This window comes from Atta cephalotes (assembly GCF_000143395.1).
Source record: "Atta cephalotes unplaced genomic scaffold scaffold00031, whole genome shotgun sequence".
Lineage (NCBI taxonomy): Eukaryota > Metazoa > Arthropoda > Insecta > Hymenoptera > Formicidae > Atta > Atta cephalotes.
Genome location: NW_012130095.1, coordinates 1,628,137 through 1,651,822, shown reverse-complemented (window position 1 = coordinate 1,651,822; position 23,686 = coordinate 1,628,137). Strand labels below are relative to the sequence as shown.

The window sequence follows — 23,686 nt, the reverse complement described above, 5'->3', positions numbered from 1 at the left end:
CGAAGCAGAAGAGACCCGTGGATAACGAACGAAGACGCGTGAAAGAAAAGGAGCCTGCAGTGGCGCGATGTTTAATTAAGACATTATCTATTTTGATATATAGTATAGGCAACGCACAGCATGTTTAGATCATTATAACTATTATAGATTAGAGAATATCATCGATATTGCTAGAATAATAATAGATGTAAAAATATATTCTCTTATCTCACTTGTTTATCTTATCATATACGTGAATGTCATTACTTATTTATTACCTGACCGTAAAATTGAAATAATGTGGGAGTAAATTGAATAAACGTATGAAGTCCAAGGTAAGAGGAAAGTGGAAGAGGAAGAATAAAGAGGGACAAAGGGGATTCCGACACGCGCAATCTAGCGTTTCCGAATATGAATACACTCGACTATATTATTAGCTGGATCGTTGGAAACACGCGCGCGCAAGGTCAGCTTTCGCGTCTCATTCCCTTTACCTCTCTACATGAGACCGTTGTTTCATCCACCCCCTAATCATAAAGATGAATCTACCGTAAGCATGTTTTTTTTATAGGCATTGACGCCGGTGACGAACAATCGCGCTTGTTTTTTTTCATGCACGTGTCCTGTCCACGTGTCTGTCACTAAAAAAAATGACTATTCATTGTTCGAGAATATTCCTTGGAAAACGACGCAACGACGTTCGTTTAATTATTAGAAGAAGATAATTTTGCCTCGCATCCATGTACGTCATTTATGGCTATGGCAAAAATTTAAGCAGTAAGACGTAAGCAGATCAGCATTTTAGATTTGCTGCTTACGTCATTGCCTTATATTCTTTACTATGATTTTTGACGATTTGTTTATTATGTTACATTTTTCTATGATAAAGTCATGGACTTTTATCCTATCGAAATGATAATTACAGCTATTTAGAGTAAATATTTCGGAGGCCTTGACGCTCCCAACTGGTTTACGTGGCATGACTTCCGGCGTGCTTTCACAAATGACTCGTCCCTCGAAGGGACGTTTTCGTTGCCTCACCTCGAAGCGTTTGGTCAGTAGTATTTAACATGATGACCCACTTGTACTCTCATAACTTTATGGATTTACAAAGTATAGATCCTACCATAAAAATGGCATTAAGCAATTACTACTAAAAATAATTACACCCAATATGGCTTACTTGCTATTTATAGATACATAGTTACGCATGAATAGTTAAATCTTTATTACATCCATGTGAATATTGAAAATCTATTTGAATATGTCATATTTTCAATCAATGAATTCAGAAATGTTCCTATATATTTTGAATGTATGTAATTACCAATTTTCAATGTTGGACTCAGCAAAAATTATAACATTTAGGAAAACTATATTGGATACATTTATCTTATTACAATTGTAATAATAAGAAATTAAAATTAATTTAAAATTGTTAAAAATAACTTTTACTAAAAGTAGAAACAAATTATGGCACTAATTAAATAATTTTTTATTTCTGTCTCCAACAATTACTAATGATAATTATTAGAAAAATTAGAAACATATACAGTAAATGTAATATATAAAACATTGTCAAAAGTAGTTAGATTAGATTTTAGCATTTGAATCTTTACTCAAAGCTTTATGCAAATCTTTTTCGTTTTTTAAAAATTTAACATCTTTATTGCTGACAACGAATAAAAAAAAATAAAAGAAAAGAAAAATAAAGATTTCTACTTTTTTTTTTTGCAAAGCGGTGCTTTCTCGCAATTGCGCAATTATTACGATCGGATACTGATCTTTTGCGGAAGAACTGGAGTTCCGTTACAATGCAACGAACTGTAGCCACGACGAGTAACTGTAAAGGACTCCAACGTGCTAACCTGTTGCAACAGTCAGCAAGGATGCAAAGAAGAAATACACATCGATCGCAATGAAATATTTTATAAACCTCCTTACTCTTTTTTGTGACATTTTAAATAAAAATTAAATCTAAAAATTAAGTCTATTGTCTCCGTCAGCTCGGGCGGTTTATGACATGTTCTGATAATAATAAAGTTACAGGTGAGGGGGAGAGGAGAACATTTCTTTCTCAGGTTTGAAAAGATTTCATTCGATCGATTCGTTACCATACACTTTCGACGTAGGCTCTGATCGATAAGGCTAAAAATATCAAACGATAGCATATGCGTGGACGATCGAATGATATCGGGATCGTCAGTGTCATGCGGTGTCAGGGGGACACTCCATCATGGAATAACAGGAAATCGGATACCGGGCGGCGGAGAACTGATATTGTCGTAGCTGGGACCTTAGTTTGGTAATTGCGACACCCTCGTTGCGATAGTGCCAACGACAGGTGATCGCGCATATCACATATCTTTATACATCCGTTATTCGCAGCATAACACTCTTCTCTACATCATTCGCGATAAAACGTCGCGTCGGACATTCGAACGTTAACGATAAACATACAGTAGTCGATATCGACTTGCAAAGTCCTTGAGAGCAGGAAACGATTTAACGGCGCAACTGTTCAATCTTTATAGGCGGATCACTCGTTAATGATTAAAATAATGCGATCGTTATCGTTGAAGGATATATAATTGGATGATTTTCGATAATTGAAGTTAGTCATCGTTTATTTTATGCGTTAGTTAAGAATTCAGTGATGCGTATTTTTACATTGATCGTATTTATTAATTGCTCGTGAGTGTTATCCAAGGACAATGCTCCGTCGTAAAACGAAAACATATTACGTAATTAACATCGCATTTCGAAGCTGCTTTGAGAGATCACAGCGCAATTTCATTGTTCATTAGGTCTGTTTGAAGCTCCTCGTAATATATTGTACATTACAAATCTAATACATTCTATAAAAAAATAGCGATGTAAATTTAACACCATGCGATATTTATATAATTCTCATTGTGTTGAATACATTGTGTATTAATATTAACATCGATATGAATTCAACACCATGAGTTTCAAATCAACACTATCATAGTATTTATATATAAACATCGGAGGTTTGAAACCCATATTAATGTTAATATTAACACAGTGGGAATTATGTAGACATCGCGCATGGGTGTATACTTTTTTTAGCGTGTATACTTTTATCTAATAAAAAAAAACAATAATTGAGATACTAAAATCGCACATTTTTTTAAAAAGATAGAAAAAGATAGAAAATTATTAAAGAGTAGAAAATTATGTACAGATTAAAAATCACTGACTATCTCCGAGCGAAGCCAGTACCTATCGAGCAACGGTAGGAACTGGTAAGTGCATCGAAGCATCGACGCTATTTCTGCACACACACATATACGTACGTAGACAAGTGTCAACGGCCTCGTCACTATTCAGCGCAAGTGCGCTTCGCTGGACAGGCATGGCGTGAACGTCGAGTCGCGACGAAAGAGTATCAGAGGTCGATATCACAACGCCCAATTTCCTTCTCGTTCATGCGCGAAATCAAATAAATGGGGATTATGTAATTTTAGGAAAATCACATTAGATAAATGTAACTCCTCTGAGATTTAAATTGTTAAATGACTTTTCTTCATAGGACATGTTGATTCATCATTCGATGTTATAATCTTAAAGTAATGAAAAGTTTTTACGATATAAGGTACGAGAAGAGAACGGACTTTATTGAAATAGCGGTGAATGAACTGTCAATTCGTTTTCGAACGACAGACCGTATAATTACGTATGTTCGTTGCGGTTCAATCGACAAATGGGTCCTGACAGTATCACGTGATCTCTTTAAATTATGTCACAGTCAATCTCCGCACTCCCGCGTTTATTGAACCATGTAATATATTCGAACGTATATAGCGAAACAAATTTACACGTGAGATTATTAGAATAAGAGTGGAATATAGTTGTTTTTACGATTTATAATTTGCATATCTTATTTAGCTTTCGATACGAGCTATGGTAAGTGAGAGGTGAGAGTAAGACTTAAAAGTGATAGCACTTTTTAATATGTATTTAATAAATATTTTTATTTGTCTGAAACTTTTGCTATGAAAAATTGATATTCAATTATGAATATCGATACGATTTGGATCTATAATTAAATAAGAGAAATCCTTTTCTCGGTCAAAGTCTTGGTGCTTAAATATTTCTATGTGAATTTATACATATCTGATTCTATAAGTTGAAATTTTTTCACTCTTGAAACGTAATTATGAACAGAACCAAAGTAGTAATGTCACTTATTAAATTGACAAGCAATTTAAAATAAAAATTGATATTGTCGCTTATTACATATTTAGTGTAAAAGAAAGTTTCAGAAGCAAACTCTTGAATGTATTTGATTAATTTCTTATAGATATCTTGATATTTCTATTAATATTTATGATGCTTTGGATAGAAACATCAAAGTCGCTGTTATTTATCATTACGATAAAGTTTGATCGATTTTATGACATGTACGCCTTCGATCATTAAGATTCTCTTTATATGTAACTTGAAAAAGTATTAAGAGAAACTGATAGTGTGCCTCACAATGATGGTTCTTTCGAAGTAGACGATACAATCTATGAAAAGTAGATGTGAAAGGAAAATAAGAAAGCAGATGTGATGGACAAGGAAGTGAAAGCGTACGAAGTTAATGTTTTGTTAGAAAAATTGTTGATTAAGTTTTCATATATTCTTTATGAACGATTATTAATTAAGACAGAATTGGCATTATTTTTGCAAACACTGTTAGATTTACGAAAATATTTTTATATATGCAAATTATCAACTAGACTGAAAATTTTCGATCGATAATTTTCTTACATAAAAATATATTTGTGATTTACAAAATATTTTATTACTCTGGCGCATATATTCTCTATTTGCCGTACAAGGGTTAATTACACGTAGATGCTTGTTTGATAATATAGCAAGAGCTCAAGAGGTCAATGATTCCGCGATCCTGTGAAGGCGATGTAATCGTCAAGCAAACTAGCACCAGTTGAAGCGGGCGCAAATGTGACCTAATACACGCGGGGGCAGTCACCTCTACCCGTTGTTATACCGCTGCAATCGTGAGGGATTCTATTTGTATCTCGTTACTTCCGAATGGCCACGAGTTTGTCGGTACTTTTCCTTGGAGCAACAAAAGACAAACAATAAAAATTTATAAAGTGAGTAATTAACCAAATTTATAAATTATAATTAAATTATAAATAACATTCGAGTTTGAATAGTAATAATAATTAACGATATAAATAGAAAAATAATTATTTGTGATTATTTCACTCTTATAATTTTACAGTCTGTAATGCTTTCATGAAAGTTTAGATGAAATAAAATAAATTAAAATTAATATTTTCTGTGCATTATCATAATGTCGCATTATGTTGATTATTTTATAGATTTTGATGTATTACAATGATAAAATTTAATTGAATATTACTTGTTTCTTCTTTAATTTTGATCCATGCTTCTATTCTTCAGTGTATAAAATCCTTAATTAAAGCATGTGAGAATGTGCAATTCTTCAGTCAATGACCTACAGCTTGTGGTTGTGATTCAAAGCAAGGAACATCTTAAATAATGAGACAAATTAAGAATTGACAGATAATTTTTTACAGGATAACTGACATGGAATTTGAAAAGATATTTTTACTTAAAAAATTAAATATTCTAGAAAAATTTTATTCGTTTAATGATCCGGATATCCAAATATATAAATATAACACACGTAACTTTGTATGTTTGAAATCTTCCTTTGAAGACCTTCAAAGCATTTTAATGACATTAGATCTGTGAGATTTATATACATGATTAAAAAACATTAATTTCAAGAAACTAAAATAACTTACATAAAAAGAGCAAATATTAAGTTTATTTTGGTAAGAATAATTTAAATTTAGATGTATAATAAAAAAAATTGAAGTGCAGCAATTAAATTTTTATGTAAAATGGCAATTGCTACAATAACAGATACAAGAATTAAGAATTAATGGATAAATTCAAATATAATAATATATTTTTTGTTTTAATATTACTTCATAGAGAAAGGTGAATTACTTTTACTCATCATCAATAATCTTATACAAAAAAATCACTGCATAATGGATCTAATAAATCCACCGACAGTTTCGAAAGGTTAAATTTCTTACAAATAGTTTGTAAAAAGTATTTAAATATTCAAAATGTGCAGCATGATTGTTATTGCGTGCATAGAAACGAGCTCGTTCCAAGATCGATATCGCGCAACGAAACCAATGATCATCTCCCACCAGATAAACTCTCTCTCCTTGCAACGTTCCCGTGGTTTACGTGTATCAGTCGTCGGTTCAACGACCGACACGGTTTCGCTCGCGTTCGCGCCGCGCCACATATACGTATATGTACATACGTAGCTTTACTCGACCGACGAAACGTAAAGACCCCGGGACTGGCGAGCGTTTCGGGAAGATGACGAAAATATACCAGTTAAGGAGCACGGTCAATGACCAGCTCGGTTCTTCCCGCGCCGTGTCGCCGATACGACATAATCCGTATGACGAGTTTCCGGGCACCGAAAGCCGTCAATTAAGCGCAACGCGAAATCATCCCCTCTCTCTACATCGAGTAAGTTTTTTAATATACATATTTATCATGCCTAAATGAAATATCATGGGAGATACTTGATTAATGTTTTATGGGAGAAATTAATTAATGTTTTATCATCTCGTATTTTTCTTTCTTAGAATTTCAAATACTAATATAAAAATGCAGAAAGAATGTAAAAAGAATGTAGATAATAAAAATGATGAATTATGTCACAACACGATAAAAATGTTGCGTGTAAAATGGCTCAAAAAAGAGTTATATTAAGAGAAATACTTCATAAAAAACACACAATCTCGTTTTATTGCATATAATCATCTTTCATTTTATGTGATTTATTTAATTATCGCTTATATATGTAGACTCATCAAAGTTTATATTTTTTAATACTATTGACCTCGAAGGGAACAGCGACAATGGATGATAAAATCATTTAGAAGAGCGGTCATTCACCTTGACGTTCTTGAACTTTCAGGGTCGCTTAACGCGAAGCTCTCAACATGAGCCTTATCGTTTTAACAAAACGTCGGCTCGAATTACGCCTAGCTCTTTATCGCATCACCACGACTATTTCTATCAAGGACTGTGCTTACGTCGTATATTGGCCGACACATTGGTGTATGGCTAAGCCACCTAAATAAACGAGATTTAGGGCCAGTTTCATTAAGGTTGATTAGCGTTGATCGTAATTAACTGAATTTTCTTCTCGTGCATGCTACGGTCAAAGTGAATCTAAAAAAAATATACGAAATCACTAATTAGGGTTAATAATAGAGGCCATTGGTGCAATTGACTTTTAGTCTCGTATAAATTGCTATTCGCTCTTTGTATAGTCTGAACAAAAACTCTCTTGATATCCTTTGCATAACAAAAATTATAAAAGAAGGCACATGCTTATATACATGAATTATATATTTTACATATATAATATATAATATAAATGAAATTTGTTAATGTAAGTTATATATCCACTGTAGATGGTTCCGTTGAGAACCGAAATCACCGAAATGTTGTTGGAAGATTTTTGTAATTTGTAATAATATATTCTTTTATCGTGCTTATCTTATTTATAATGTGCATAATACAACGTGCTTATCTTATTTAGTCCTTATACGAATTTATTATTAAATTTTTCAGTTCGCTAAATATTTCGATCAGTTCGATAAATATTTTTTTAAAGTTTTTAATTTTAATTTTAAACGAAATTTGTTAAATTATTGCAAATTTAGCTAATAATATTAATTTACAAAAGGGTTCTTAACTGAATGGTGATTCTTATATATTTTTATATAAAAGAATATAAAGTTAAGAAAGTTTCTCATCCTTCATAGTTTTTGAAATTACAAACTTTATTTTTTTTTTTAATTCTATAAACAACTTTATAACTTTTTTCTTTTATAAGAGTAAAATACATAAAGCCCATTCTACAATTGCGTAAACATAGTAGTATAATTGTGTAAATAGTTATAATTGTAAGAATTAATCAATTACAATCAAACATGAGAAAAATATTTGATTGTGATTAGTCAATTCTTACAACCACAAAATGAGCTTAAGAATCACTATTGAGATTTTAAGAAGCGATAATCTTAAATTAGTATAATTTTTGACATTAATTATTACCAAGGAAGTGTTATTATTTTAATATATTACTTAAAATTGTACATAAAGAGAATAAAAAGAACTTATGTATTACATATAGCTGTACATGTTTTACATATATTAAAAATTATTACATCAGAAGTTTAAAGCGGAGTTTCTACAATAAAAAATGATGGAATTTTCTAAAGAACATAGCCTTTTTCAGTGTAAAAAATTCTAAAAGAAACATTTATTACTTGACAAATAAAATTTGATGTTCAATGTAATCTGAGAAGTAATTGATTACTTTCGAATTCGCGAACGACGTTATAGGGATTCCACGAGGTAGCTGGAACTGGAGCAATGACCTTCGAATTTGGTTCGGTCGACAAGGTTCGTGAACCCTGGAAGGAGTTGGCAAGCCTCGGGAAAGATGGTACAGTTATACTCTCCTCCTTCATCTGCTCTTTCCATGTTCCTCCTTCTCCATCTCCTTCTTTCTTCTTCTCCAACCACTTCTTCCTCCTCTCTAACAATAAACGCGCGCTCGCGTTCACTCCCGCGCTCTTGCCTGACCGAAAGGAAATACCGTATGGTCACCTCGGCCTCGTCACCGCGAAGACAAGAGAAAATCCCGCGGCGTTCGTCGACCCTGAAGTCAGATATGTTTCGAATCGAAAGGATGACTGTGGATAACAGTAATCTTTAAGCTGCGGAAAGCAGATTAAAAAAAAAGTATTATCTTTTGATCCTCTTTTTTAAATCAAAATTTCATCACTTTTATCATTTCTCGCGACTTGTAAACCTTTCAATATTGGATATGTATCGACAACTGCATATCGTATACAATTTAAAATTTACTTAAAATTTATATGGTTTATTAATTAAAAAATAGTCTAGGGTTTTTAAATGTTTTTTTTTCTATTTTTATCCTCATGAGATAATTCAGATAAACGTTATGGTATTTCTTAGCTTTTGATTGAGTAAACGAATAACATGTATGCACAAAAGCAAAACTCGCGGAGGTTATCGAATCTCGAAAACGTATGAAATATTATCATACATAACAGAGCATAAAATTTTACGGGTCTTTTATGAAACGTGGGACTTACCTAAAAGAAATACGCGATTTGAGGTAAGTGGGTCGGATTGATTCGGATTAGTCAGAGCTACTTCAGAGCTGATATCAACGAGTTTTAACGGGACTATGAGTAATCGACTTGTGTCACAAAAATATAATATTGAAATGAATCTCAGGGTAAAAGAAATGGAGTACTATCTTAAAAAATGATTTATATTTAGTTAAACTCGTTCATTATTTTTTCATTTATTTATTTTATATATATATTTATATTATTAATATTAATTATTATTATATTTCATAAAATTATAGTAGAGTTAAGCTTAACTTGTATTTATAATAAAGCATATATATAAAAATCGGCAGAGGTTAGTGACCGTTGCAGAAGGGAAAAGAAAGTCATTATGATAAATTCATTCTACGGTTAATTACGCTTTATCAATGTTGTTTTCCTTGCTCGATTGAAATTTCATCCGACTGCCACGCGAAATTATTAACATAGATAATGCATACTTGATATAATTAAAGGGGCTGCGTCTTATTACTAAAATGTTTTTTTTAACACTGGAGGAAAATAATTAGCATAATGCTGTATATCATATCATTATTAAGTTTAAAGAGTATAAAAAGATCTTTCTTTGGAGAATATTTTGTTAATATTGTTCGCATTTACAAAATTGATTTATGAACTCTAGTAAGTTCCATGGCATTGCGGGATACGCGTGTTTGGTATTGGAAAAAGTGGCTCACTTGTGAGAGTGAAAGCACTGGAAAAGTGAAAACGCATTCGTTGCATTCATTAAATGCGCGCCTGCACAGCATATTGCAATTAAATTGTCGTTTCAAGAGCTCATATTCGAAAGTATAACTGAGCGACTCTCGCACGCGAGGTATATCGCAATATGAAATGTCATACATAACATTTTAAACAGACTTGACATAACACTATTTTACTTATATTTTTAAATCATTCCTTACTCCACGTTTTTCATTCTCTTTTCCATTTATATTTATTCCATGTTAATCAATGCAGAAAGAATACTGAGAGAAAAAAAGAGATTGCAATTGTCACAATTTAATTATAAATAGTCATTTTTTGGGACAACTATAAATATAGTTGTTTTAATCATGCAAATATAATTGTGCTACTAACAATAATTATACACACTGTTTGAAAATCTTTAGTTTTTTTTAAATATATTTTTTAGTTATTATTGTCACATAAACATAATAAATAAGAAAGTAGTTATATCAGTATAATTGCGATTGCATTTACTGAATAAAAATGTTTATTTTATTTGCCATTATTTATTATATCTTAATATTTTATTGTATTAATATTTAAAATTATTATTGTTTATAGTATAAATTATTGTTTATAGTATGTTTATAGTATAAATTTTTTATTTTGAGAGAATATATATAATTATTATCTATTAATTATTATCTACTAATATTATAGCCATAACAATCATAAACGGAGCTTAAACTTGGTTGTTACAGCTATAATATTGTTATTAGGAGCTCTTAATCATAAATATTTTACATTGCAATTATATTCACAAATTTGTTTCTCTCATTGTATGTTAGTTATTTGGAAATGCAGCAAGTTCTGATTTTTGAAAGTGATGATTTTACTTTTGTACATGTATCCCTTTTGATGAATGCGACTTCCGTGTTTTTCCCTTAATATCTGCTCACATCTTTTTCTTAATATAAGAGTTTCACACACAAACACACAAAGTTAAAATTTCTTTTTCTTCTCCAAAGCTCGATCATGAATAATAAATTCCGCGAGTCCATGGATAATGTGAACTATAGATCATTCATCATTGAATCTGGGATTACATAGGTGAGTAAGATAAATCTTTTGCGAACATGTTTCGATGTCACGAATTATATTTTGGCCATTTTTATGTTAAGCCAAAGATTGTTGAAGAGATGATAAATTTTCTTAAGTACTTATGAACTTGAGGAAAGCGCAATTTTTTTTATTCTTTGTACTTTGACGCTAAAGAAGTGATTTTTTTTTTAATCTACAATTGGAATCTTTGCTGCTTGACATATCTATTATAATTTTTTTGTAATCCTGATTCCGATATCTTGTTTCTATTAACCTCAATTCTATCTGATTGGCCTAGATAAGATATGGATTACATTATATCCTCGTGGCCATTTCTTTTTGTGTTACTATCTTTGTGCATAATTATTGTTGTCAAGTCAGTCTTATTATTCAAATTTGAATTATATCTCAAAAACTTGTATAAATATATTAATAATTATAATATATGCTTTATTATAATTCTTTAATAAAACAGTTTCCATAAAATTGAGACAGAATTGTCAAAATATTTTTTTTTGGATACGGAATATGTTTGCAGTTAATATTTCAATGGTGTGTGATAATGATGATATGATGCCTTATTTACATTTTATTTGTCAGAAATAATAAATGTGGGATGTTACAAATATATGTTTTATTTCATTGCAGTATGAAACAATAACATTTGTATTAATACTATCCGCATTGCAAAAACTTAAGATTGCGTGATCCCGAGAGATAGTGAAAAGTGAGAGGAGAGAAACTCGCTTGTCGTTTGACATTGCTCACGGCTGATAATGAGTGTTTGCTCATTGTTGACTCAAGGCTTTAACTCTCCCTCGAACTGGTCAATTTTTACGCGCACCATCAGGCACAAATATTAATCTATGCCTTGTATGATGGCCAAGACTGGTAAGTCAAGGTGTAACTACTCATTCTTCATTGCTTCCTATATGAAAGCTTAATGCTTTCTCCTTCCATTCTATATTATATATTTCTATTTTAAAATTAATTAAATTAATTATGATAAAAGATGACAAAAGATGACATTTATTTCCCAAAATTGGTTAAGAATTTTGAAGTTCACAAAATTATTATACTTCAAGTATATAAATTAAACAAACGTTCTCTGAGAGAGAATTTTCTCTTAGAATTTATTCTAAAAATCATGATAATTGTAAAATAGCATCGTATTTTGAAGAATTATATGATTCTTTCTGATTTGTTAATATTTTTACAATAAAATATAAAATATTAATTTAATTAATTTTACTAAAAGGTAAGTAAAATTTTCAATATTTTTAATAATTTTAAAATTTAAAATAAATTAAACAGTTTATAATTCTTTATTGTTTTAAATAGAATAGAATAGATGTGTCAAGTAATGATAAAGAAATAAAATATTTTACATAAATTTTACAATACAATTTTTAACTTGATTTATTGTTCGTCATTCATAATTTTACATACACTCATAATTTTACCATAGTAATTGATCGATGTTTGATGTTTTTATTTTTACTAAAATTTAAAATATTTCTAAAGTCGCTTACCAGTAAATGAATAATACACGGCATCGCCAAAGACAAAAATCTTGGGAATATTAAAAAAAAACCCGATTTTATAAAGAAATTTAAATTTTTATGATAAAAAGTAAAAAATTTTCTTAGGCACAGGTCTACAAAGTACGCAAAAAATTTCCAATTTTGTCTAGCTTGTAATTTTCTGTACATACAATGATGATTCTGTACATACAAAATGATTAAATACAAAATATATACTGTTACTATACTCATCAAAAGTAGATATTTTCGCTTTAAAAAATCCTGTTTTAAATTTAAATTTCGTTTAGTTATAACGAAATTACAACTGTTTGAAATTTGTAGCGTTATGAATTTTTTTATTTCAACCCAATAGATATTATAAAATATCTTTTATTTATTTCAAAAATTCTTATTCCTTATTATCGATAATATTTAATAACTGCGAAATTGTTCCACACTTATCACTAAACATGGTAAAAATTCTAACGAATTTTGCAGTAGAATATAACGAGAAAATTTTTCCATGTACGAGAAAATTAAAATGTTTTGTACTATTTAAATATCAATGATTCATCATTAGATTCGAAAATTTGTTTTTAATTATTTATATTTTCTAATTATTTTTAATATCTATTATTGAAGTGAAGTGGTAAATTGTACTATTTCTAAAAAAGAGATGTTTCTAAAATATTCTAAATACAATAAACTACGTGCTCGCATACACAACACATATACGTAATGAATTTAACGAAGATGTAATCAACTTTACAAGACAACTTTAGCACGTCTAAAATCTTGCGATGAGACCTATAAATATGTGAGACCTATAAGTATGTGAATGCGACCCTAAGGGATTTACTGAAAGGACCTTGGAGAGAATCGGCGGGGGAGAGACTCGCGAGGAGGGTTCCATGAAGCAACGCCTCTTAAAGGTGGTCGAAGGCCATATCGCTCATAAATTTTCGGGTTGGTTGAGGGGTGAAAAAACCCGGGCCAGGGCGAGCTTGCCTTGTGCGTAAGGATAGTGCGTTTTTCGCGAGAGTCATGACTTTGCTACGTGGAAAACTGGAAGGTAAAAGGAGCAACAAGAATCATTGAAAGGCAAAGATCTATGAAATAAATCAAGGGACAAAAATGAAGAACAAAAGTGTGTTGACCCGGAAGACAGAGTTTTGAGTAATAAACAAAAAGGGTATTTCCATTCTACACATAGTATTATAGAAATATTTCGATGTAATACATCATTTTAGAAGATATTATGTCAGTCAGAAGTATGTATGTTGTTTTTATTGTTTAGAGATGAAATAATAAACTTGTAAAAATTTAATACAAATTATATCACATATATATATATTTACATCTTAACTTTCTTTCAAATAGTTTTGAAAATTAGAGTCATATTATGATTGTGATCTATTCTGTGGAAAGTCAAAAAACGACATATTCTATATAGAATTGGACATTTTAATTTTGTCCGCAAAATGTTTTTATGTAGTTTAATTAGTGGCAGCGTACAGGAGTTACGATCGCGAGAGTAAACCCGTCGGGAATCATCCCGATTACGTTCGCGATTTACGTTTGTGGGCTGGCTTTATACTTAGAATCCAATTATCGGAAAGCCACGATGGTGAGTATTGTCTTTGTGATGGAATCCTACCAACGGCGTGCGTGGTTCGAGGCTACCGTCTACTGGTGTTTGAGAGAATGCGCGCTGTCCCTGGACAAGCAGAGTACATTCCCAGACTGGGTTTCAGCCTCCAGGACGCCCTCACATTACGAGCCGCGTATCCGTCCCCCGCACTTCCGCCCCCCCTTCCACGCATAAAAGCCTTCGCACTCTGCGTCTCAGCTAAGGAGCGCGTTCAAGGTTCCGGCCGAGGTCGCAGACACATCCAACGAGATCGGCATCCCCTCTTGTACTAGTACTCTTCCCCTATGTCAACATAAGGAACAGAGACAACAAGACAATGAATAGTACTAACTTTATTATTTTTATTCGTCTCACTAATAGACAGTCGAAATCAGTCATTTCCCGGTATATTCGGGAGAATTGAGAATAAAAACAAAGAATGTTATTTATAATCAATATTTTATTTAACTATTGCATTGGTTGTATGTTCATAACGCAAGTATCAGCAGGTTAACGAGCGGCCTTCGAGTTAACCGTATTACACTCTGCAGTAAGTTTTACTGAATGGTTTATTGTTAATCGATGACTTGTTGTTGATCTCTGCTCGGCAGCTTCCTCTTCATTTTCTTTTTGCCCGCTTAATCCGAATGATAGAAATATAGACTCGAGAAACTCCCCGACATTTGAGAATTAACGCATATTAATGACTCGTTACAATTTCAAGATCATATTTTAAAACGAATGATGAACAAAACATCGCAACTTATGCGCGATCTCAAGTATATATATGATAAATAGAAACTTAATAGACATGAAACATCATATCTATTTGTCTGAGGCATAGATAGCTACAAAGCATATAATATTCATTATATATTTATTATTGGAGTCGAAGCTAATCGTGTGCGCCGTAATATATTTATGTCAGATAAATTTGAACATGGTAGCTAAATCAGAGGGATAATTAGTTTCCCAATCCAGCTGGTATTTTTAGTTAATAGCTCATTTTTACCCTTATTCGAAAATACGCCCTCGCGTGACATAGCAATTATGATGAAGCGCATCGACATGATGATGCGGTAGAAGCGAAGTGCAGAGTTCACGATAGGACAATTCACGTTAGCGAGAACTAGGTTGCGTGGCAACCGACGCCCACAGGGCGCCACGCGCCTCCAATGTAGGTATTTACGCGAGCAGGGTGGCTACCATTTCTGTTATATCGCACCTCATCGTAGGCGGATTCGGTGGATCAACGAGAGATATTGAGTATATCAGGTCCTATGCGGAAAAAGTATGGAAAAACATAATTGAAAAGCCCCATTCTTAACTATCAACACTTGCATATCGATATTAAATTTATATATAATTAAATTTACATATTGGACGTACGCATTGCACTCTCATTTTATTATTCTTTTCTAATGAGTACAACGAATAATTAAATAAGAGATAGAAATAATGATCTTTTCGAATAACCATTTTTTTCGATCTAATCGATTATTCGAAAGCGAGTAATTATTTATAATTGAGAATATAAAAAGCGTGAAGATATTTTAATTTGTTTTTTTTTGTTGTTGTAATCGGCGTCTTCGATAACGCGTTCGTAAATTCCAGTCATATTCGTATCTAAATATTATACTTACCAAGGCTGTGTAAAAGTTCAAGGTATCAATAAAAAAAGATATATAAACATCAGGACTTCCAGCTCAAATTAATATATAGCATGATCACCGAATTATGCGAGTCGCTCAAATGAGAATTTTAAAAATTAGGTAATATAAGTTGTTTATTTGTAAAAACATATTTTCTTAAATATTTAAAATTCAAGATATCCGATTATTGATATTTGAATAATTATATTAATTTAGGGACAATTATAATTGTTCAGTCCTTTTCGTTTCTTACACATTAATAATGAATTTTAGAAATATAATGTATATTATTAAATATGTTAACGATAATTTAAATTGGAATTTTGTGCTTACATGAATAAAATAAACAAGAATAAAATATATGATATATTATTGGACAAGAATTTTATTTTTGAAAGATAGGATAAGAGAGATCTCAGATTTCTTATTGAAAGAATCGGAAGGCTGTGGGATTAAAGATAAATAAGAAGACAATATATTTTTATGTATAATTCACCAGACAATGTTTATTCAGACGACCTCACAACTCCCAAGCGTACAAAATGACGTGCTCACTGGGCAATATGCGGGGCTGCATTTCTTGCATGTAATAGAGTACATTTTATCCATATTTTTCGTTTTTTTCCACCAGAAACAACAGCTGTGTTTGTATTCTTCTTAATGGATAGGGAAATATATCATACTTTATGTATCGTTTACTATAATAATTATGTGTAGTTTATGCATAACAAGTATTACGAATATCAACGCTAGGTTGTCTGCGGAAAGGAGAGAGGGAGGGAGAGGAGGAGGACAAGAATAAGTGTTCGCTCTGTGTGCATATATGTTGCTGTCGTGTGTAAATGTGTCCATATTGTGTGTGTATGCGTGTTTTTGTAAGGACAAAAGGATTCTACGAGGATTCGCTTGGACAAACAGGTGAATGTGGTACATGCGACACGGCGAAGGAAATGCATTCTCTCTTTAGATACAATAAATACAGAGGCCTCTAAGCTGAAGGAAGGGATGGGTGTTTAGGAATACAACTGGCTAGGCTATATTTCTAGCCGGAAGATTGAATGTGCTTTTAATGTCTCATTCCTTGATGAGCAGATTCCCTTTAATCTGATCGAACTTTATTGCAACTCTATTTAAATCATTAATTTGAGAATCGAACTAACGAAACTCAAATCGGACATGATTAAAGTGAGCTTCTTGTAGATCGAACCAAGAGAATCTAGTCCATCTTGAAAGGAGGCATAAGTGTTTCTACAACTGTTTCAAGATCGATTTTACTCGCTCGCAACTCAGCGTGTTGTGAATGTATGCGTATTCGATGTTCATGCTGGAACTGGGATATGCTGGGTGGTTAAAGGGGAGGGGGCGGGGCGGGCGTCTCAACAACACGTCGGCGGCGGCCCACCGCGTATCTTCTAACTTTTCCTCACGATTTTTTTTTTCGAAGCAGAAGAGGTTCACTCGCGCCTACCAACACATAGTCTTACAAATCTACTATTTACATTGCGTTTCGAAGTTCTACTCGGAACTCCGTTTTGCTCGAGCGCTCCGCGGCTTCTCTCTTTCTCTTCTTTTCCTTTCTATCTTTCTCTTCCTTCTCTCACTTACTATCTTTTCCTCGCTTTCTCTTTCGCAATCCCGTCTCGATCTATCTAATCTGACTTTCATGCATGCACACACAACACATAATATTGTATAACGCGTTTAAGCGGACCTACGATACCTATCTCGCTATACGACGCGATTAGAGGATATAATTACTTCTCGCGTCGTCTTCCCGACGAAGAGACACGACATGTAATATAAAGGTACGGTAATTGCAAACTGGTGGCCGCGGCGGGCCGATCAGTCTCATAACAAAACGCTTAATTCTTTAAAATCGCGTACGCGATCTTCTCGGTTGCCACCGCGATCAAGAAGCTTTTCGATTTGCCCCGATTCATTTGCACAAGCACGCTCATCCGTCATTCATTCTCTCTTTTTCCCATTCATTCCGTATGTCTGCCTTTCATCATTCACACAAGAGTATCATACGTATCTTTTTCTACACGTACACGAAATGATAATTTTTTACGGTTATGATACCTTACACATATTACAATAATATTAATTAGTTTTATAATATTTAATAATTATAGTAGAGTAGATGATCAATGAATGAGGTGGAGACTGTACAGGATGCGCGATTTCCATGATTATCACATGTAGATAGATTATTAATTTCTGTAACACTCAACCTTTGTGTTTTTTCCATCGCAGATGCTCTATCTTCTAGATATACATCTAGAGCAGAGTAGGTTTTAGGTAGGTAGACAGGTAGATAAGTAGTTTTAGGTGGATAGGTGGCTCTCCTACACAGCACTGTTGTTTTCATCGAATCGGCACTTTTATGTAAGTGTCCATTCATCGTCATTTCGCGCACTCGAAAAAAACAACTCGCCACAAAATGTCTGTCTTCCTCGTGATTATACACGGAGATGTACCCTGTCCATTCCTCCGTAACCTCCACCTCCTTTTTCGCATGATTTTAGCGATAAGTAGTTTAAATTAATAAATTATTTGGTTTGTCACGCGCTCAGAGCGTCCTGGCACTTTCGTTTCTAGTTAAGGGCCGGGGAAAGTTGTATCGCGTCGCGACAACGAGTTTCCACCGGTTGATGATTAATGGATCAAATATCCCGGTTTCGTGCGCGCGCACGTCAGTGCATGTTACGGGAAATCACTTGAGTTCGCGAGAACACTACGCTTCGAGAGAGAGGGCCTTGCAGGGCCCAACGAGTGGTCTGGGTGATGGTGATGGGGATGGCGATTTCTTGGACAAGTTCAGTGGTTGCTGGCTGTCCGCGATATCAACCTGCAGCTCCATCATGTTGCTCGGACAGCCCGATAACACCGATAATGTAGCCGCCGTACTCGACGTTGGTCTCGGACTCGTGCTCGTACTACTAGTTGCTGTCGCGGAGAGGTACCGCGGAGACGAAGCCGGAGAGTTGGCAACAGCGAGATAATCCGAGGAAGACTGCTGTTGTTGCTGCTGTTGTCGCGCACCTGTTGTCGTCGTGATCACCGAGGTGGCCGGCCATCTGTTCGAATAGCTCGTAGTAGCGCATTGCAGAAGACCTTGAGATCCTTGCGTCGAACGTGTGGTTATGGTAGTCGTCGATGCGCATTGTTCCGCGGGTGACGGCGATGCTGTAGGAGATCTGGGACTAGCCTCGCCCCGCATTATATAGTTGTGTATGATGTCTGTACGCTTCAATTGTTCTGCTGTCATCCGCGGGCCTTCCATTAGGCTTCTCGCGAGAGTGGAATGCGTGCTGCTGAGCAAACTCGCGGTTTGCGGGCACTGGGATTGTGTCGTTTGTGTGGGCGGACTGCGCGCTGGTGGCGAAGTTAGATGTAGATGCAATTGAGACTGCGTGTGCTGAACTATTACGGCCGGCTCGGCCTCGGCACTATCCTTCTGGCGCAAAGCGCGGAACTTCTTGTGAGGCTTGTAAGCCTCATCCATCAATGAGTTGGTATCATACAAAGGTGGTGCCTGAAGCACGCGCTTCAGCACCGGCATGTCCTCGACTTCCTTGTCCTCCGAGCGTGGACTCGAGCACACAGATGTGGGAGCGCTGCTGGCACTGCTGCTGGCCGGTTTATCAGGTTTCTCGGTACCAGACTCAATTCCGCTATCACTTGGCGAATCCAATTTACGAAAACTGCGACACTGTGGCGGCTGTGGAGTCTTCGATATAGTAGAACGATGAAGTTCATCATCGCCGGAACTAGTACTGCCAGAGTTCGCACGTCGTCTATGCGGACAAAGTCCACCGGCTAGAGTAGCAGCTAGAAGAGGCGCACTCGATGCATGGTGACCACTTGGCGGTGGTACTGGATGGTATTCTGTCAAAGAGGCAACTTCACCACTGCAGGTGCTTTCAGTGCTCGACACGCTACCCAGTGGGCTCTTTACCGCTTCATCTAAAGTTACGTCCGAAGCGGAACCCCAAGAAGCCGGAGGTTCTTCTTCCATTGGCCAATGTGGCTGTTGTTGAGGAGTGATGACGTGTTGTGTTTGTTGTTGCTGTTGATGTTGTTGTTGAGCCTGCAACTGCTGTTGCTGCTCAGTCATTTTGAAAGCCAATAATTTTTCAGAGTGGAGAGTGTTGAGAGTTTTTAGGTCGGGTATTTTCTTTAATAATTCACGGAGTATGTCAGGATGCTGAGGATGGTTCTGTGCTAATACCGTCTGTAAAGCGTTTCGAAGTTTATTGTGCATACGTTCGACCAGCTCGGTATTGCGAAGCCCAGGTCTGTCGGCGGCGATCACCACAACCGAACAGAACAGTCCCAATTCAGCGTCGGATAATCGCAAGGAATTGACTCTTTCTGCGAAGTCGAACATCGAGTCCATTAGGAATCGCGCATTACTGCTATTATGGATGGACTCTCGTTTGAGCACTTGGCCGTTTAAACAAATCATACTGTTCGTTTGACCATCGAACATGCAAGCAAGTCGCACGAGCAACACCTCGAAAACGCCAGCCTTCAATAGAGTGACCTGGTCGTCCTGAGCCAGCAGGTTGAATCCAGGTATGCGTTTCGCAAATTCTACGACACCGCGTATGGCCGGCGAGAACCTTTTGGAGAAGTCTTGAAGTAACTCTTGCTGTCCGGTCAATGGTTGTGGATTAGGATTTAAGGGGCATGCCTATAACAGAAAGAATCAAATTCCAAGGTCAGGAGGCAACGAATCGTTAAATCATGCTGAAGGTCGCCTATATCATTATTGGTACTCGGAAGAACATACTAGGCGTCCTCGCGTGGCGGAACGGGATGAGACGAGGCGATTTACATGCTCTCGTCGGATCTCGCTTCCTCCTTCGCCGAGGTCGCCTGGTTCTCGCACGATTTCCGCGTAGAACGCTTGAAAGATCAAGACGGCCCAAGGCCCGTGTAGTTATTGACGTCAGCATACATGCCGACCGTTCAAATCTCAAAGCGAAGCGAATGGCTTGCGTAACCCGTGTTAATGTCAAGAGGATAGGTCGAGCTTGTTTACCAAGGTTGGTGGACATGCGGTGTAGTTGGGGGTCTCGCGGGCTCTGGCGAGGATTGGGGCCACTTTATCCCTGGTAAAATCGCATGTGTCGATATGGGCTCGCACCACGGTTGTAAGCAGACGTTGTTCATCTTCTAACTCAGCCGCTACCGCTTTTTCTTGAGAACGGCTGTGGGAGCTCTGCTGCATAGCAGCCAGAATCCTGGCCTTCTCTCGCTTGGGCACGCGGCCGAATCGTACCGCTGTAATCAGAAACAAGTAAAATCAAAGAGTTAGATGTATGTTGATTTGACGCTCGCTTGTACGTCGCACGCAAAAGGAAGGACGATGATAAATAGTTAATGCGATCAATGGGTGAATCATGCAACGGACCCGACCGTTCGCTATCGCGAGATGACCTTCGCATAAACGAATGTCGGCACTCGCGTGATATTCGCATAGACCATACGAGAGAATCGAAAGAAACGGCGACTCTCGATCATAGTAAAATCGACTGGCTATCAAAGCGTGAGTACCATCACAGATATGGTTTCGCGCCAAAGGTGAAAAAAAGTCAGAGGGGAAAGCGCACGACTTTCTCGCGGGAGAGATGAAAGTGCCGCGCGCTCACGCGCAGTGCTGCGCGTTATGCGAATCTTCAATTAGAAAGTATGCTATACGGTTTATCACTATCGAAACCGCTCTAATATCGTTCCATCAAAGGGACACCTACGTGCATTGTGATAGTTGACTACTCCGTTGAGGATCCCTTTCAGAATCGGTAACTCGTCTCCCATGACGGTTCAGGGAAACGTAAATCACGTTAAATCTCGGAATAATTTTCGATTTTATCGCACTTTCACGCACGTGATTGACTTCTCTATCAGCACCAGATCACCTGCTACCTGACGCCACGGTTGTCACTCTATACGCGAGGAACTCCTTGACTCTAAGGTTGCGTGTTCTTGACTGATAAGCGCTACGAACGATCCTCTCGGCTGACTCGCGAGTTGCGGGTCACTCCAAGCGATCGCACTGCGCGAAATCGCGCGTGGCTATGACAGAGAGGTTTGCCGCTCAGAGTTTGAAAAACGAGCGCGACTGCTATACGCGTGCAAACACGAGACAGCATCACCGCCGACTGAGTGATGTTCCGCGGTTGCGTTCAACAGCCCCTCCACTTATTCAACCATCAACGACCCCCACCATCGCGCGCGAATGTGGCCTTTGCCGAGCCTTTGGCCTTGAACTTGGTTTCAGCGACAGCCGCACGAGGCGTACCGCCGACCTATATACACTATATAACGAGCAAATGTACGACGCGTCAAGCCGTAGCACCCGGCGCAAAGAGTGAGTGAGATAGTTGAATTTCTCTATGCGCAGATGCGAATTTCCTTTGTCGGGGGTAACTTACCCTCGACGACCTTGTGCAACCCCTTGCTAGGCTACCTGCTCTGTCACCAGCTGTCGATAGTCAGCTTTATCTATTTGCGGACTATCGATCTTTAATGTTAAGGACGTGCTGGTCCTATGAGCTAAAGCAAACTATTCATTTGTTATCATTTTGAATCTTTAGCAAACAATGTTTTGTATAATTTTAATTTGTATAGTTACGATTAATCTAATTACGAAAACAGCTAACGGGATATTAACGAAAGATCATATCTGATGTAATGATGTATCATGTAATATATCATGTATAAAATCCAACTACGTGAAGAGTACAGAGATTTGATTAGTAATCAAAAGTGCAAGTTTCCAATATATTTGTTCTTCTAATTTGGAATTTATCAATCCCGCACCAAGTTTTTTTTAACTCATTTCACCTTATGGTACAAAATCTCGTCATTAAAATCATATTTATAAAGATTTAATATTCTTATAATTATATTTAATATTCTTATAATATTCTTTATAATTATTTCTCATAATTATTTCTCCAAGTACAACGACAAAAAAGAAAAAAAAACGCGCCCGATCATGATAACGGTGTCGACAAGTTGTTCGTAGCAAGGCTTGAAGCGTTATGACCAGTTACTCACGTATAGCTCTGGCCAGACGGTAGCTCGCAACGAGAGCATGCGCCTACCAGCCAGGTAGATTCAGATGATGTAGAAGAGGGGAGATCGATGAAGGAGAGGAGCGGTATCGAGGAAGGGGAATGTAGTTAGGAAGTAAAGTTCGCGAGGTCTCCGCATGGAGTGTAGCGCCACGCGACAGCGCACCATCGCCGTTGGTGGGGGAACAGTTACGTTCCACGACCGAAGAAGCCAAGCAAGCGACGAGGATCGTTCGCTTGAGGTGGGGAATGAGAGACGACGACGGAGTGCGGCGACAGAGGCGCGGTAGCTGGGAAAGGAGGGTAGAAGAAGGTGGGAGGATCATCGGGGGACGTAGCGGCGAGTAGCGGTACTCTTTCTACGGATACCAAGTCACCCGCCAGACGAGCAACGGTCGTCTATTGACCCCGCGAATCGCGTTGATACTGATAGGCGTACTTTTTTGCACTGATTTTTAAGACGAAAGATCATTTTCATGTCATATGCGTTTGTGATAGGTAAATCAATATTATATTTTTGACTATACTCGAGCTACATCATAATTGAAAAATCGCATCTACATGAATTAATTTGCAAAAAAATGATAAAAATATACACTTAGTCATCTAGAGAGGAGGAACGCGTTCTAATTTTGTCGGGAGAACGTGATATATATATATATATATATATATATATATATATATATATATATATATATACATATATATATATATATATATTATTATTAGTGTGTGTGTGTGTGTGTGTGTGTGTGTGTGTGTGTCG

The 23,686-nt window shown here is 35.9% G+C and overlaps 1 protein-coding gene across 1 annotated transcript in view; it reads right to left on the bottom strand.

The window, feature by feature from the left end:
* Positions 1-18,569: 18,569 nt before the first annotated feature.
* Positions 18,570-23,686, bottom strand: part of LOC105620958 (nuclear hormone receptor E75) — a 14,705-nt gene continuing 9,588 nt past the window's right edge. The window contains exons 4-5 of the mRNA XM_012202433.1: positions 20,883-21,124; positions 18,570-20,531 (exon numbers count right to left, since the gene is read on the bottom strand). Of these exons, the coding sequence (XP_012057823.1) occupies positions 18,570-20,531; positions 20,883-21,124 (2,204 nt within the window). The remainder of the gene's footprint in view (positions 20,532-20,882; positions 21,125-23,686) is intronic.